The sequence below is a fragment of the Vigna unguiculata genome, chromosome 11 (assembly GCF_037176805.1).
Source record: "Vigna unguiculata cultivar grain cowpea cultivar isolate G323 ecotype 2 chromosome 11, ASM3717680v1, whole genome shotgun sequence".
In the NCBI taxonomy this organism is placed as follows: domain Eukaryota; kingdom Viridiplantae; phylum Streptophyta; class Magnoliopsida; order Fabales; family Fabaceae; genus Vigna; species Vigna unguiculata.
This window is the reverse complement of record NC_140802.1, coordinates 13,733,263-13,749,341: the sequence shown is the minus strand read 5'-3', so window position 1 is coordinate 13,749,341 and position 16,079 is coordinate 13,733,263. Positions and strand designations below refer to the sequence as shown.

The 16,079-nt window shown below is 35.6% G+C and overlaps 1 protein-coding gene across 3 annotated transcripts; it reads right to left on the bottom strand.

Moving 5' to 3' along the window:
* Window positions 1-261: 261 nt before the first annotated feature.
* Window positions 262-15,584, bottom strand: LOC114170751 (UV radiation resistance-associated protein). 3 transcript variants are annotated; one of them, XM_028056303.2, is made up of 6 exons: window positions 15,254-15,581; window positions 13,118-13,324; window positions 6,954-7,134; window positions 1,997-2,145; window positions 1,492-1,710; window positions 262-599 (listed from the first exon to the last, which is right to left on the bottom strand). In XM_028056303.2, the coding sequence occupies exons 1-6, from the start codon at window positions 15,431-15,433 to the stop codon at window positions 477-479; spliced, it is 1,059 nt and encodes a 352-aa protein (XP_027912104.2). In that variant the 5' UTR covers window positions 15,434-15,581; the 3' UTR covers window positions 262-476. The 3 variants fall into 3 exon arrangements, with proteins under 3 accessions (XP_027912104.2, XP_027912106.2, XP_027912105.2); XM_028056305.2 differs by having other exon boundaries at window positions 491-629; window positions 15,254-15,584; XM_028056304.2 differs by lacking the exon at window positions 262-599 and adding an exon at window positions 1,082-1,387 and having other exon boundaries at window positions 15,254-15,584.
* Between the last annotated feature and the right edge of the window lie 495 nt (window positions 15,585-16,079).

Below are 16,079 nucleotides of genomic sequence, written 5' to 3'. Positions count from 1 at the left end.
GCAGCTTAAGGGCGCAGGTTCGTGAAATCTATTTCTACGTGCAACGCATTCGAGGAAAGCCTTACTTTTAAAATAACACAATCGACAACTGCTAAAAGAATAAATCAAATAAAATCATCAAAATTTGAAAAATCACTGCATCTCCTTTTCTTATCCGAAGAGAGAATTTCATCGTACCTGTTTCATGTTTTTTTAAACAAAAGGATTAAAAGAATCGAAAAATGCATGCAATTCTCCACTAGTTCTTATACAATATATCTCTGCAGGAATGTATGTGGCATTTATAATATGCTAAATACCAATAATTTTTTGGCAGTACTGTATACTCTTTTAAAGAATACCAAATCCATTATCGAAAGTTCGGCTCCATCATTTTGATAACAACGCTTACATTGGAAGGTGCGCCAAAAAAATTGCACCCTGGCAAGGATTAAAAAAAATCGATTTACAAGGAAATTACAGTAGAGACAAAACTACTATATCAAGTTGTCTATAAAAGCTGAAGCCTGGATAATCCTATAGAGCTCCCTTAAATTAGCAAGTACATGGCGCGGTCCCAAACTCTTTGCACCAATGAAATTCAAAAGCTGTTCTAAATCCTGCAATCAAAAAAGCTCGAGGAAAGGGAGCTGTAAGTCAAGGTTAATTTTGAAGTATATGTCTGTACTACATTGAGTCTCGGTCAGACAACCACACTTCAAGAGAAATTTAACAAGAGAAAAAAAGGCAGTAACTAAGTAAGCGAGACTATATATATTCAACATATTTAAGATATAATACAGATGCAAACCTACCTGCCAACACGCAGGGTCCTGCAGTTAAAAACTAAATGTAGAATGTCCTAAGGTACATTTTATGCTATTTTTCAGGGCATGTAAAGCATCTGTTTGGTTTTGGTTCGGGGAAGTTAGAGGAAAAACTTGTTACTTCAGAAATAAATGTTAGAACTAAAGTGTCTTGAGTAAACGAATAACTCAAAAACAAAACTCTTAATCTTTCATGCCGTGAAATGAGCATAGCATTTTGATGACTCTTCTAAAGTGAATATGAATAAAGTAATTTCAGTCACTGAAAAAAACAATGGGCTAATGTTCCAACACATTCATGATTGGTAATGAAAGTGTACGTAACATTGATAGTAGATATTCTTATCTATTACTGAGATTGCAATATTTCTCTATAAAATAAGAAGCTCACTTTGGAAGAACAAAACATGTGTTTAGCATACAGTAGGCTTAACTCTCATAGTCCAAATAATTTCTTAATCAACCAGCATGTACAAGTTGAAGAAAAGTCCCAAAAAAGCAACGCAATCCTGGCTAGAAAGCTATTGCAGTGAAACAGATGGAACTCCATTGCTAACCATGCAAAACACGGATGCTACAGACTAGAAATAAAGTCATCAACGAATAAGAAAAGTCAAAGACCAAAACAAATAAATCAGATTAAGAGTTACTACAAGCAAATAGAAATAGAAATAGAAATATATACCTTATTTAGTAAGAATACAGCATAAGCTGCTCTTGTTGTGTCTTGACCTTCTAAAAAGAGGGGGAATTCCACATGCTTGGCATTTGTGTTTGCATTTGGTGAAGATTCAGATGTTAGCTCTGTTGAAGGTGCATTATCAATGATATATGAATGAGAAGCACACAACCGTAAAGGATATCGCAAAGGAACTTGCAAGTAAGAGGCTATAAGTGAAACAGCCTGCGAGAAAATCAGTCTAGTAAAGTACATTTCAATAACAGAAATTATTCAAAGAGAGGAGACATTTCAATAACTATTAGGTCAACAATCATTATTGACTTGAGCTAGCATATGAAATGCTATAACAGGAAACACTTTATGCAATGAAAAAACAGAATATGTAAGAGAATTTAGAAACTGTACATGACAAATTTTGTAAATGTAGACCATGTCATGACAAAAAGCATACGATAGAATAGCACATTAAGTTGAGACAAAAAAAGGCCCAGTAGGTTCTAATACTTACATGTGCAACATATCCTAGGGCAGTAGCAGACACCTGAATTTCCTTTTTATCAGCGAAAAAGCTCACTTTCCTAAATGATGGCACATTCAAATGCAGGCCACGAATCGTTAAGGATGCTTCATTAACTGGTTTAAGTCCAGCAGAAGTCCCTGAATAATGAAATATATGAAAATATTAACAATAAAACAAGAAAAGGTATCACTTACAATTGCAGTTAATATTAGCAAAACAATTGTGATAATTTACTTAAGATAATCTAGAGTAAATATCCAATGAATAGCTAGGGTATTCTAGTGCATCCATGTCACATTATAAAATAAAGCATGAAAGTACCTAACAGTATGAAGAAAAGTAATATGAAAACAAAAAATAATTAACTTGACGGATGCTCAAAAGGTTTGTATTTCCGCCAGTGATCTGTCAATTTAATGGTTACAAACTGAATGTGAAACTTCAAAGAAAAATAAAAACACATGACAGCTAAACAGACCTAAAACCTTGCACATTAGACCACCATATAGAACAACAATGAAGTGGTTCACAAGTTATATCACATATATCATGATAAAAGAATACTAACTGGTTCAACCAAAACAGGATGAAACTTTGTTTGTAAGGGAAGAAAAAAATCAGAAGATAGAAAATGAAGAGAAAAATGTTTTCTTTCTTATTGTTTGGTTCAAGAGAAAAGGGGAAAAATAGCATATTTTCCTTCCTCTTGTTCCATTGTTTGTTAGGAGAGAAAAGTAGAAAGAAAGAAAATGTATTGGTCAAAGATGTAAATATCCTTCCAACAGAAATTTATTTCTCCAAAAAACAATATTTATCCAGTATAATTCTTTTTTCAGTCTCTTTTCCTTTTGGAGTCAGGATTTTCCTCCCATGCTCCTTAGCATCCTATCTTCCCCTTCCATAGCCTTATATTGTTGTACCTGGCCACTTCATCTTCCTTTCCCAAATTTTCCCTTAACAATTCCTTCATTTGTGGTGTTTCTAGTGAGATTTTGAAGTGAAGTCCTCCTTACTTTCATTAATTTCTGATGTATGCATCCTTTTCAATGCTTTTCACCATAATAAATTCACAAATGTTTAATACCAACAAATTATCTAAGGAAATCATCCATATTGAAAGCATAATAGTCATCCTCTTCCACATGATCTTCATTTTCATTAATGTCATCTCCTCCATTACCTTCATCATTATCAACAATAAAAGGAACATCCAAATCATCCATATGTGCAACAACACCACCACTAGCAACTTCATCTTCTTCAACTTCTACTAAGACATCTTCATCAAAAGCATCCAAAAGTTGGATTTGATTCATTTTCCTCCACAGTCCATTCATCATCAAAAAGAAGATCACCAATATTATATAGTCATTTGTTTTCCTAAAATCCTTCTTGCTCTTTTGTTGTCACAGGAAATGATTGAATAGATGATCCTTTAACCGAGAGATTTTGACATCATTTCCTATGATAACTATATCATCAACCTATACTATTAAGTACACACATTATCCAAGAGTGGTATGGTAGTAGAAAACAGAGTGGTCTGCTTCATTGCGTCTTAGCCCAAAGGATTAAAATGTCGTTGAACTTTCCCAATACAACTACTTCCTAACTATATTTAATGCTTATCCTAACAATAGACTTATTGGTTGGCATTTGCTACATATTTCCTTGTCAATTGCTTCATTTTGATTCGAAACAAACTAATGTTAGACATTCCATATCGACTAGAGATATAACCAAATTATACCACTGTTGGGAAACCCCCCGAGAATCACTTTATTAATAGAGAAATAAAATAAACACAAGGAAACACATAAGCAACACACAAATGCCCTTTGGCCCCGAGTACACCCACACTCTCCAAAGTAATAATTTAACCCAAACCTCACAACGATTTTATTACAAGAGTATTAACAAATAAGAAAAGTCAAATATAAGCTTGAAGTGTCTTTGACTCGGGGCAAGAAACATCATGGACTTAGAACCCATTATATAATCACTAACACCCACTTCATTGGTTGTCCTAGGTGATTTGGGACTTTTCAAGACATGTTATTTTCATCATTCCAACATTTTCCACCCTGATTAAAATAAACACATCTTCACTGTCTATACCAGCAATCATACTCCACCATAAGGGGTATCACGTGGAATCAAGTTGTCCCAAGAATTTTCACTTGGAATCAAACTATCCCAAGAATTTTCACTTTGAATCAAACCATCCCAAGAATTTCCACTTGGAATCAAACCATCCCAATAATTTCCACTTGGAATCAAACCATTCCAAAAATTTCCACTCGAAATCAAACCATCCCAAGAACTTCCACTTGGAATTAAACCATTCGAAGAATTTTCACTTGGAATCAAACCATCCCAAGAATTTCCACTTGGAATCAAACCATCCTAAGAATTTTCACTCCGAATAGTCATCCCAAGAATTTCCATGCACCCTGCATCAATCCTAACCAATGCCCGTGTATAATCACGACACACCTCGCATCAATATTAGCCAATGCTCGCGCATAAACACCATACACCTTTTGTCTGGCAGAACCATGTTACAATCAATGACACAAAACCACAGAACATTGCGAAAAGCCACAAGTCCAACATTTGCACTTCGCAGCAACCATGTCATTTGACTCCCTTGCCGATGATGCAACACCTACTGGCGTAACAGCTCCATTGACTCTTGTCGAAGCAGATCTGTAAACCGTATAGCACTTCTTCCACGCAAATGCTGCAAACTGTGACTCAAATCAGATCTCCATCGTACATCACTCATCGGGCCATGCGAGCACCAATTGCAATGTCCTCCGCAGATCCAGCAGCATCTTGTCACACACGAACTCCACTGCAGATCCAGCACGACTCACAGTCCTTGCACCACCACATACCCAGCTGCAGATTCACCGCATCAACACAACACCGACAATGATCCTTCCATAAAATTTCTCGTTGCAACTTCAACAACCAAGGATGATTCTCTAACAACAAGAAATTAATCTTTTCTGATGTGGAAGATCAGACTACACTGTAACCACAGAGCATACTAAGAAAAAATCCCGACAACAAGGAATTAATCTTTTCTGATATGGAAGATCAGACTACACTGCAACCATAGAGCATACTAAGAAAAATCCTACCATGCAACCATAAAGCATACTAAGAAATAATCCTACCAACCATAGCTCTGATACCATGTTAGAAGTGGATTTTAAGCCTAATTCAACCTCACAAAACCGATTTATAAGGTGAGGTTTGCACCGCACTTATATACTATAAAATTATCTTATCTCTAGTCGATGTGGGACTTCCAACACATCCCCTCACACCGAGGTATATACATCTCGTGCGTGGGACTAGAAATTAATGGGTGGTCCGTTGGCGGCCCGATAGCGGGTGGAATAGAATGTCCAAGAAATCTCACTAGGATAAGCTTTTTTTTTTAAACAATGGCTCTGATACCATGTTAGAAGTGGGCTTTAAGCCTAACTCCACCACACAAAATCGTCTTGTAAGGTGAGGTTTGCACCTCACTTATATATTATGAATTGGCCTTATCTCTAGTTGATGTGGGACTTCCAACACACCCCCTCACACCGAGGTATATTCATCTCGTGCGTGAGACAAGAAATTAATGGTGGTCCGTTAGTGGACCGATAGCGGGTAGAATAAAATATCCAAGAAATCTCGCTAGGATAGACTTTTTTTTAAACAATGGCTTTGATACCATATTAGAAATGTATTTTAAGCAGGACTCAACCTTACAAAACCGGCTTGTAAGGTGAGGTTTGCACCTCACTTATATACTATGAAATTGTCTTATCTCTAATCGATGAGAGACTTCCAACACATCCCCTCACGCCGAGGTATATACATCTCGTGCGTGGGACTAGAAATTAATGGGTGGTCCATTGGCGGCCCGATAGCGGGTGGAATAGAATGTCCAAGAAATCTCACTAGTTTAAGCTTTTTTTTTTAAACAATGGCTCTGATACCATGTTAGAAGTGGGCTTTAAGCCTAACTCCACCTCACAAAACCGTCTTGTAAGGTGAGGTTTGCACCTCACTTATATATTATGAACTGGCCTTATCTCTAGTCGATGTGCTACTTCCAACACACCCCCTCACCCCGAGGTATATTCATCTCGTGCGTGGGATAAAAAATTAATGGGTGGCCCGTTAGTGGACCAATAGCGGGTAGAACAGAATGTCCAAGAAATCTCGCTAGGATAGACTTTTTTTTAAACAATGGTTTTGATACCATGTTAGAAGTGTATTTTAAGCATGACTCAACCCTACAAAACCGGCTTATAAGGTGAGGTTTGCACCTCACTTATATACTATGAAATTGCCTTATCTCTAGTCGATGAGAGACTTCCAACAATAGTATATAAAGGAATGTGAACATCACATTTGAGGTCGATTTTGTGAGGTTGAATTACATTTAAAATGCACTTTTTTGGATGATATTAGAGTCTATCCTAACAAAGTTTGTTAGGCCTAATTAAACTCGCTAACAAATCACGCATATAAACATTTATTCACATGCTTGAGATGTCTAGTCATTGACGTGAAGGATTGTGTTGAAAATCTCACATCAACTATAAAATGACCAAATAAGAGTATATAAATGGGTGTAAATCTTGCCATGCAAGCCAACATTTTAGGCTTGAGTTAAACCTAAATCCACTTTCTAAAGACACATCATCTAAGTGAAGTATAGAATGAAAGACACCCTTTCAACACAATAACCTAACTTATGGAAGAACTCTATCCAACCAATAAGAAAATAAGGATTAGCGATTGCACCATCCAATACCTTGAGTTTCAATAGTTATAATTGCAAGTTTCTTGCTCTTTATGACCTTAGCCAGTTTTTTCACCCCATAAGCAGTATGTATATGCCAAAAAAAACAAAAGTATTGAGAACCCTTACCTGCTAGGTTACTCGAAGGATATGCCTCGAGCTCTTGCTTTTGTGCTGGTCCAACCAAGATCTTCACAGGATAGAGCAATGAAATTTGAGATGTCATATGCTGTTGCCTCCTCCGCAGCATTTTTTGCAATTTTCTCATATGAACATAACCATTTTCATCAGACAGTATTTTGGTTGATTCCTATAATAAAAGCATCATTAGTATTCAATATTAACACCAATAAGATGCGAACACTAATAAATTCCTTTCCCTTAAAACAAGAAATAATGTTGTTACTTAGATTCAAATAAACAAATTCATCAATGTCATTTGTTACATGGAGTAATAGAAAAGAATGCTTTTATAGCACATTTGAAAGAAAACAAGGAATTAATAACTTTTGAAGAACAGGTACAAAAGAAACTCAGAAAGGTATAATCTATTCCTCTTAATATAAACTTAATCAAAGGCAAACAAGAATAATCCAGAAAATTTCAATTTCTAACACATGCTTCAACACCAATAAATGAATCATCTTTACAATCAAATCAAGACAACACATTGTCGTTGCACTTAAAGCCCAAAAATCTAATATTCATCAAAATAAGGGATGGGAATAAATTTGAAATTAAAAAGGATGTCCAAACATGCCACTTAGTAGAAAATTTAAAATCTAAAAATTTGTGCTAAACTTATGTATCATATAGATATTGTACTATGAAGAGTGCAGGAATAAAGACAAAAAATGAGCAAGAACATGTTATTCCAATGATGATAACTAGGAACAAGACGAGAAGATGTTTTTACTCCCATAAATGGTTCATTAGTTTCTTTATTTTTGTATGCTTGGGAACCATTAAATTGTAGGATAAGTTCATTATTTTTCTTGGGACACATTTAAATTTTGAAAGTTTCCCTTCTTTTTCCTTTTTAAGTTGTAGCCAACACATACTATCTTAGAATTAACATTTCATTCTTTTGTAATTAGAATAGGAATTTAAAGATGGTTTATCCTACAAAAAACCATGCCTAGCTCTTGTAAAACCACTTTTGATACATTGAAATTTGAGAGCAAATTTTCAGCACAGTTGTGTGTGAAGAAGCATCAGTCTTATCTTGGTTCCTAGGAGTCAAGTGGTGATTAAACACTTGGGTGACAACTCCAGCAAATGCTCGGGCAACGGCTCCGGCACAGCTCCAGTGAAATTTCAGGCAGCAATTACAGCAACAGTCCGATGACAACTTCGGGCGGTAGCGGCTCTGGTATCTACTCATGTTCAAGAGTTTAACCCTATATCACTACATGAAGTAAATGTGTATGACCCTATAAATTTTGATTCTACTAACTGTGATAAAGTTCCTTCTATCGAACCAGGTGCACAGATCTCCCAATTGCTCTTAGAAAAGGAACCCAAGCCTACACTAAATCACCTTACCGTTTAGCTAACTATCTATTCTTTGAAAAATTCTCACCTATCCATATAACCCTTCTCACAAGCCTAAATACTACAACTATACATTCTTTTGTATCTGAGACAATACTTGACAAAAAATAGAAACAAGCCATGCATTTGGAAATGGAGGCATTGGAGAAGAACAATACTTGGAAACTAGTCACCCTACCACCTACAAAAAAAACCTATTGGGTACAAGTGGGTTTATAGTGCAAAATACAGGGCTAATGGGAACTATTGAGAAACATATGGCTAAGTTGGTGGGCAAAGGGTTCACTCAAACTTATGGAGTGGATTACTTGGAGACCTTCGCACTAGTTGAAAAAATGAATACAGTCAGAGTAATTGTGCCTTTGGCAGCAAATCATGATTAGAAATTGCAACAATTTGATGTTAAAAATGCATTCCTACATGAAGATCTTGAAGAATAAATATACTTGGAGCTCCCACCTGGGTATACAAGGCAGATTAAGGCCAACAAGTTTGCATGCTAAGAAAAGCACTACCTGAGTTAAAATAGAGTTAAAATGAGCCTTAGATACTGCTAGATATTGTTTAGATATTGTTTGATATTATTAAGATGTTAGATATTATTAATGACAATATCAAACAATATTTTCTATTTACTCTATTTATTTTCAGTTACTCTTTTTAATTGTACATCTCTCTATTATAAATAGATTACCCTATGTGTGGTTTATACACAAGGGAGATTAATCTCAAACCCTATTTTCTTTCTTCTCAATATGGTATCACTCCTATTGAGGACGACCGTTGGGAAACCATTGATGCTCAATTATGTGTGGTTCTCAAGGGTACTCTTGATCCTTTGTTAAAGCAACTTTTTCGTTCCTACGAAACATGTGCTCAAATATGGGAGCATGCCAAGTTATTATACACCAATGATACTCAACGTCTCTATGGTGTATGTTCTAAATTTGCAGATCTTATTTCCTCTAAACATCAAGACTCTATGACTGATTATATGGGCAAAATTCATGCTCTTTTTCATGAGTTCAATGAGTTATTGCCTCCTTCCCCTAACCCTGCCACGAAGATCGAGCAACGCTCAAAGTTCTTCATGCTCGAAGGCTTACACGGGCTTGCTGATAAATATTCACATATTCGTGATCAAATTTTGGGTTCCCCGATTGTCCCCACCTTGAATTCAACCTGCTCCACTCTTTTGCGGGTACCAAACCAACCCAACACTGATACACCTGCTTCTGTTGATGATTCTTCTACATTGGCATCTCACCGTGATGACCACACTTGCCCTTGCAAACAGGGAAAAAAGCGTCCTAAGTGTGAACATTGTGGCAAGCCAGGTCACAAGATTGACAAGTGTTATGCATTGCATGGTCGTCCTCCTCGCTCTACTGCAGTTGTTCAAACCAACCTTTCCCCACCTTCGTCTACTGGGATCCTCCTTCTGTTTCATCCGGTACACCTGCTATGTTCAACAAATTTCTCAAGTGGTATAAGGATCAACAGTCTTCTAGTTCCACTGCATTTGTCGCTTTTACAAGTACATCTTTTGTTGATCTGACTCGATCTTCTTCTCCCGGTCCTTGGGTTTTTGATTCAGGAGTCACTAATCATATTACTGGTAACAAATCTTTGTTCTCTTCTTTATCCTCTCGTAATCCTTTACCTTATGTTACACTAGCTGATGATTCTAGAGTCTCATCTCATGGTGTTGGCACTGTTAAATTTTTCCCTTTTTTAACCATTGATAATGTTCTTTTTGTCCCTAGGTCTCCTTTTAACCTGTTGTCCATCTGTCGTCAAACTTGTTCTCTTGATTGTGTTGTTTCTTTTACCAACAATTCTATGTGTTTACAGGACCGGAGTTCGAAACAGGTGATTGGCAATGTGAGTCTCATGGTCTTTATCATCTCCGTCCCTCTACACACATTGGTGCAATTATGGAGTCTCCCTCTCTTCTTCATGCTCAATTAGGTCATCCAAGCCTTGCCAAGTTACAACAGCTTGTCCCTGCCTTGTCCAAGTTATCTTGTTTGGTGTGTGAGTCGTGTCAATTAGGCAAGCATAGTCGTACTTCCTTTCCTCGTAGTATCACACGTGATGCTTCGTCTCCTTTTGCCTTGGTTCACTCTGACATTTGGGGTCCTAGCCGCGTTAAGTCTACTTTAGGTTTTCAATACTTTGTTACTTTCATTGATGATTATTCTAGATGTACTTGGTTATTTTTAATGAAACATCATTCAAAGTTATTTCATATCTTTCAATCTTTTTTTAATGAAATCAAAACTCAGTTCGGTGTTTCTATTAGAGTTTTGCGCAATGATAATGGCCGTGAATATCTTTCTCATTCTTTTAAACAATTTATGGCTTCTCACGGTAGTCTACATCAAACTTCTTGTGCTTATACCCCTCAAAAAAATGGTGTAGCTAAACGTAAAAATAGACATCTTATTGAAACAACTCGAACTCTTTTAATTCATGGAGAGGTTCCTGAACATTTTTGGGGTGATGCTATTCTTGCTGCCTGTTATCTCATTAATCGCATGCCTTCTTCGGTTTTAAAGAATAACATACCTCATTCCATTTTATTTCCTCATGAACCTCTTCATCTCTTACCTATAAGAGTTTTTGGGTCTACCTGTTTTGTTCATAATTTCAGTCCTGGTCTTGACAAGCTTTCTCCTAGATCACATAAGTGTGTTTTCTTAGGGCTTACAAGATCACCAAAAGGATACAAATGTTTGATATTATTAAGATATTGTTAGATATTGTTAATCATAATATAAAACAATATCTTTTATTTACTCTATTTATTTTCAGTTACTCTTTTTAATTGTACCTCTCTCTATTATAAATAGATTACCCTATGTGTGGTTTATACACAAGGGAGATTAATCTCAAACCTTATTTTCTTTCTTCTCAACAGATACCAACAAAGCCAAGGGGAGCACATTTTATTTATCAAGCATTCTGATTTAGGGGGAGTAACAATTCTATTGGTCTATGTGGATGTTATCATTGTAATTGGAAATGATGAGAAGGAGAAACAAAGATTGGGCCAGTACTTTGCCAAAGAGATCGAAAGCAAGACTTTAGGAATGTTAAATTACTAAGCTTCTACAAAAATAAATTACTAAGCTTCTACAAGAAATGGGTAAAACAGCCTGCAAACCAGCAAGTACACCTGTTAATCCAAATAAAAAGTTGGGAAGTGTAGAGCATGATGTTGTTGTGAATAAAGAAATGCACCAGAAACTTGTGGGGAGACTTACTTATCTATCTCACACTAGATTGAATATTGCTTTTGTTGTGAGTCTAATAAGTCAATTTAAGGAAGCACAATTACAAGTTGCTCTTAGAATTGGCCAATATTTAAAAGGGACACCAGGAAGAGGAATTTTGTCCAAAAGAAACAATAATGCTAGTCTTCAGACATATTGATGTTGATTATGCAGATTTAGTTATGGATAGAAGATCAACTACTAGATATCTAACCTTCATTGGTGGAAACCTGCTAACTTCGAAGAATAAAAAACAAATTGTGGTAGCTAGATCTAGTGCCGAAGGATAGTTTTGAGCAATGACTCAAGGACTATGTGAATTGTTATAGCTAAAGAATATGCTGGAAGACTTAAAGAAAAAGTGAGATGAACCCGGGTTTATATTGTGACAACAAATTTGCAATCAGCATAGCTTAAAACCCTATATACCACATGATAGAACTAAGCAGATTGAAATAGACAGACAATTTATCAAGGAAAAGCTTCACAGTGACTTGATTTGCACCCCATATGTGTCTATTCAAGGACGGTTTGCAGACATACTCACCAATGGGTTTAACAATAGTAACTTTGAGAGAATTATATCCAAGTTGAGAATGGAGAACACTTGTTCATCAACTTGAGGGGGGAGTGTTGAGATATTTTCGAAAGTTTTAGATTTTATTCTACCAAGATATTTCAGAAAGTTTTAGAGTTTTTTTCCTATTGATTTTAATTTTGTAAATTGGTTGCATCTTGGTTTTATTAATAGCATGTCAATCCCACAATCTCAAGGATTTGTTTCCTAAATTATCCAATCAATGTATGTATATATATCATATATATGCAATGAGATTGAATAAGAGAAATTATTTTCTTCTAATTGAGATATGCACATGATTTCAGCTCAATGACTCTATTTTCTATAGTTTAACGGTTGTCAACTTGCCATTACTATTTTGTTGTTTTCAATAATCAATGCAGATTGCCTACACGTGAGAATAGTATCAAATTTATTCCTTTATAAGCATCATTCATAAAGACGACAACTTCCACTCTTTGTTCATTAAGAGACAACGCTAGTAAATCTTATACATACTTTTATGCTCATATTTAGGCTATATTATATTAGATTTTCATAATTTTTTAAAGGCAAGGGTGTTACTGATACAAATCAGTGAATTATCAAAGCGTACCAAAATTGTATACATATATGATACATAGACGTGATCAATTCGAAGTATTAATGTTTTATAGAATAGAAGACCTTTATGTACTCTTCTATACATCTCACTCAATGTCAACCATAACGATACAAAATCAGAAAAGTTCAATCCATATGTACCTTCCTTTTTCAGAGAGACTCTTCAACACTACTAATAAAAAAAGACACAAAAATTCATATAGACTACTGAACTTATTAATTTTAATTATTTCCAAAAGAATATTATATTGACTAGAGTAAGACAGAAACAAACTCACTTGGAGGTTTCTCCTGCATACAGAAAGCGCACCCCCTGCAACCAGAAGTGCTTGCACTGCACCACTAAGCTGCTCCTCCTGCTTGCTAGCATCCTCCTTAGCAAGCATAGAACGTATAGACATATTTTCCATCATCACTTTCTTTGATTCTAATTTCTGACGCATCTCCTCAAGTTCATTCAACCGACCTAATGATTCAACATTGGCCTGTTCACAAAAATTATTGCTCATCAATAGGAAGACTCATTAATTAGGGACATTTAAAAAAATAATCACACACCTATATATTGGAAACTTCGGCATTTGTCAACTGTAACCAATAATTAGTGGGAAAAAGCATCCCCAGATGTAAACAACTAAATTACTTATCAAACTAAGAAGATGGAACTGGTGCCCTAAAAATGAAATCTAAACAGCAAAGTTATCAATACCAGATAATAGTGGAGCAACCAACCCCAAAACATATGAGTGTGTTATGCGTGTACGCTAAGAATATACCAATGATTAAAAGCCATAATTTTAAGCCAAACGCAGAAGTTAATAGTAAGAGTAAGGGAAAATAAAAGGGAAAAAAGTAAAAGTACAAACAAGTAACATATGTTACCTACAATATACATACATACATACATACATATATATATATATATATGTATACATATATATATACATATATATATATATATACACACATATATACACACACATATATACATACATATTTATATTTACAACCTTCTTTGACTTGAACAGAACAAGATGTGGGCAAAGTAGGGACTAGAGAATGGTGCACTGGAGTTCCACAAATACAGATATTTGGTTGGCTGGTAACACATTTGAGAGCTCTGGGCCATGAGAACATCCTCCTTTGACTGGAACAGAGTAGAAAATACAAAATGGTGAGCCAGAGTTCCCCAGATTATCAGTGGCCTATACTTCACCAAAGTGCCATGGGTTGGACGGTAATGTAGCTGCGAGCTCTGGGTTAGATGGTTTGTTTGCGTCAAATAGAGAAGAGACTAACGAAAGTAGAGAGATAATTAACCATTGAAAGAAGTGAGAGTGGGAAAGTGTTGTGTTCTGATCAAATACAAGGGGGAGAGGACACAAAATCCCAAGATTGTCCCAATAAACAGCACCGAACAACATTGTTCTACAGGCCAAAAAAGATTTGTCTCTTATGGAATAGCAGCAATGATTCATGCAAATCCAAGCACAACAGTGAGCTGCAACGTGAAAGATTTCAATGACGCAGCCCATAGACATGACACTGCATGATGCCATATTAGCATGAACTGCTACTATGTTTTCCAGGGCATTCTAAGTTGGAAATTGGGAATCAAGCATGTCCTTTAGTTCAAATATCATAGACTAATCATATTGAGCATGGTTACCAGTTAAGACAAAGATATGCAACACAAAAGAGTCATGCACAACAATAATTGTACACCTACTCAGACCTATTCATTAATGAAAGTCCTCCCATCCATTAATGGACTTGAGATAAATAAAATAGACTATATTTGATAGAGTTTGATCACACCTCTCAAGTTTTCATATCTATATTGAGAGAATTTTGATACTAGGGAAGAGCAAATATCAAAAGCCAGAACTAGATTCGGAGGTATAGCTCATAGTAGTTTTTCGATATAACTACTTACTACCTATATATATTAGGCATTATAACCAACGGAACTAACTATTGATAGAGAAATGAAGCCAACAAAGATTGATTTAGTTACTAGGGATTAAAGCACCATGCCTGTCAGGCTTAGGTTCAACCTCACCCAAAGAATAAAACAACGAGGTATCTAAATTCTAAATTTGTCTCTCTCCCTCATTTATCCAATAATTCTAAATCAAACCCATAATTTCTAAATTAAACCCAAAATACGATTTCATTCCCCCACTGGAGCTCAGATTCTGCGGAAGACAAAACACGCTTACCCTCCCTCCACTAAATTCCAACTCCGTAACCTTACCACTTTCACTTACTGCAGTAAACACCTCAGCAGCACAAGCACAACACAACTTCCAAATTTCAAGAAACTTAGGGTAACAACATGACAAACCATTAAAATCGATTTCAGAAATTAGCAATGATTAAACCGATACCAAAACCTAAACCTAAAACCCTACCTGGATGAGAGACTCGAGCTTGTGGTGAAGGTTGCACTTCTTCTCCTTGGATTCGCCCAGTGCTGAAGAGAGACTCGCCAACGTCGCGAGATCGTGCTGGAAGTCCTCCCACTGAATGACCTTCACATGTTCGGGATCAGTTGTAGTGGTCCGCAATGACAGAATCTGGTTTGGCTCCATGAACTCACCATCGTCATCGAGTGCTTTTATCTCCAAATGTAGTCCATGATCCCTCTTGAATTCTTCAGTTCCTGATTTTCTCGGAAGAGAAAAAGGAAAAGTTGGGTCTTGGTCTTTCTTGGATAATGGATGTTCGTTCGTTAGATTTTATTTCTTTTCTTTGGGATCAATCTTTCAATTGTAATTTTTTGGAATAATAAAAAAAAAATTACAGGAACTATAAGTTGTACGTTGACCTGAGTGCATCTATATAATATAGGTCTAATTTCGATGAAATTTGTAATAACGACTTATGAAAAAGAAATAAAATCAACCAAAACATTCCTAATTTCTGAAGAAAAAAATGATGAAAAACTTGCAAACAGTTATAGATGCATCAGTTGATTTTAATGTATGAGTTTGGTTCATTTTACTTTTGTTTCCTTATGTGTAAGAATTAGTTAATGAATTTATCCAAATTGGTTATAATAATCTATTGTTTTTCTGATCAATTTTGAGTTTAACATTTATTTGATTAATGGAGAAAAATAACTTTTTTATCAAAGCGGTAGAAGGAGTGAAACGTGTTTGACGCGAGATGTAATGAGATCAACTAAAATGCATATATTAAACATTATTAGTATTTATCTTGTATTTCTTTTATATA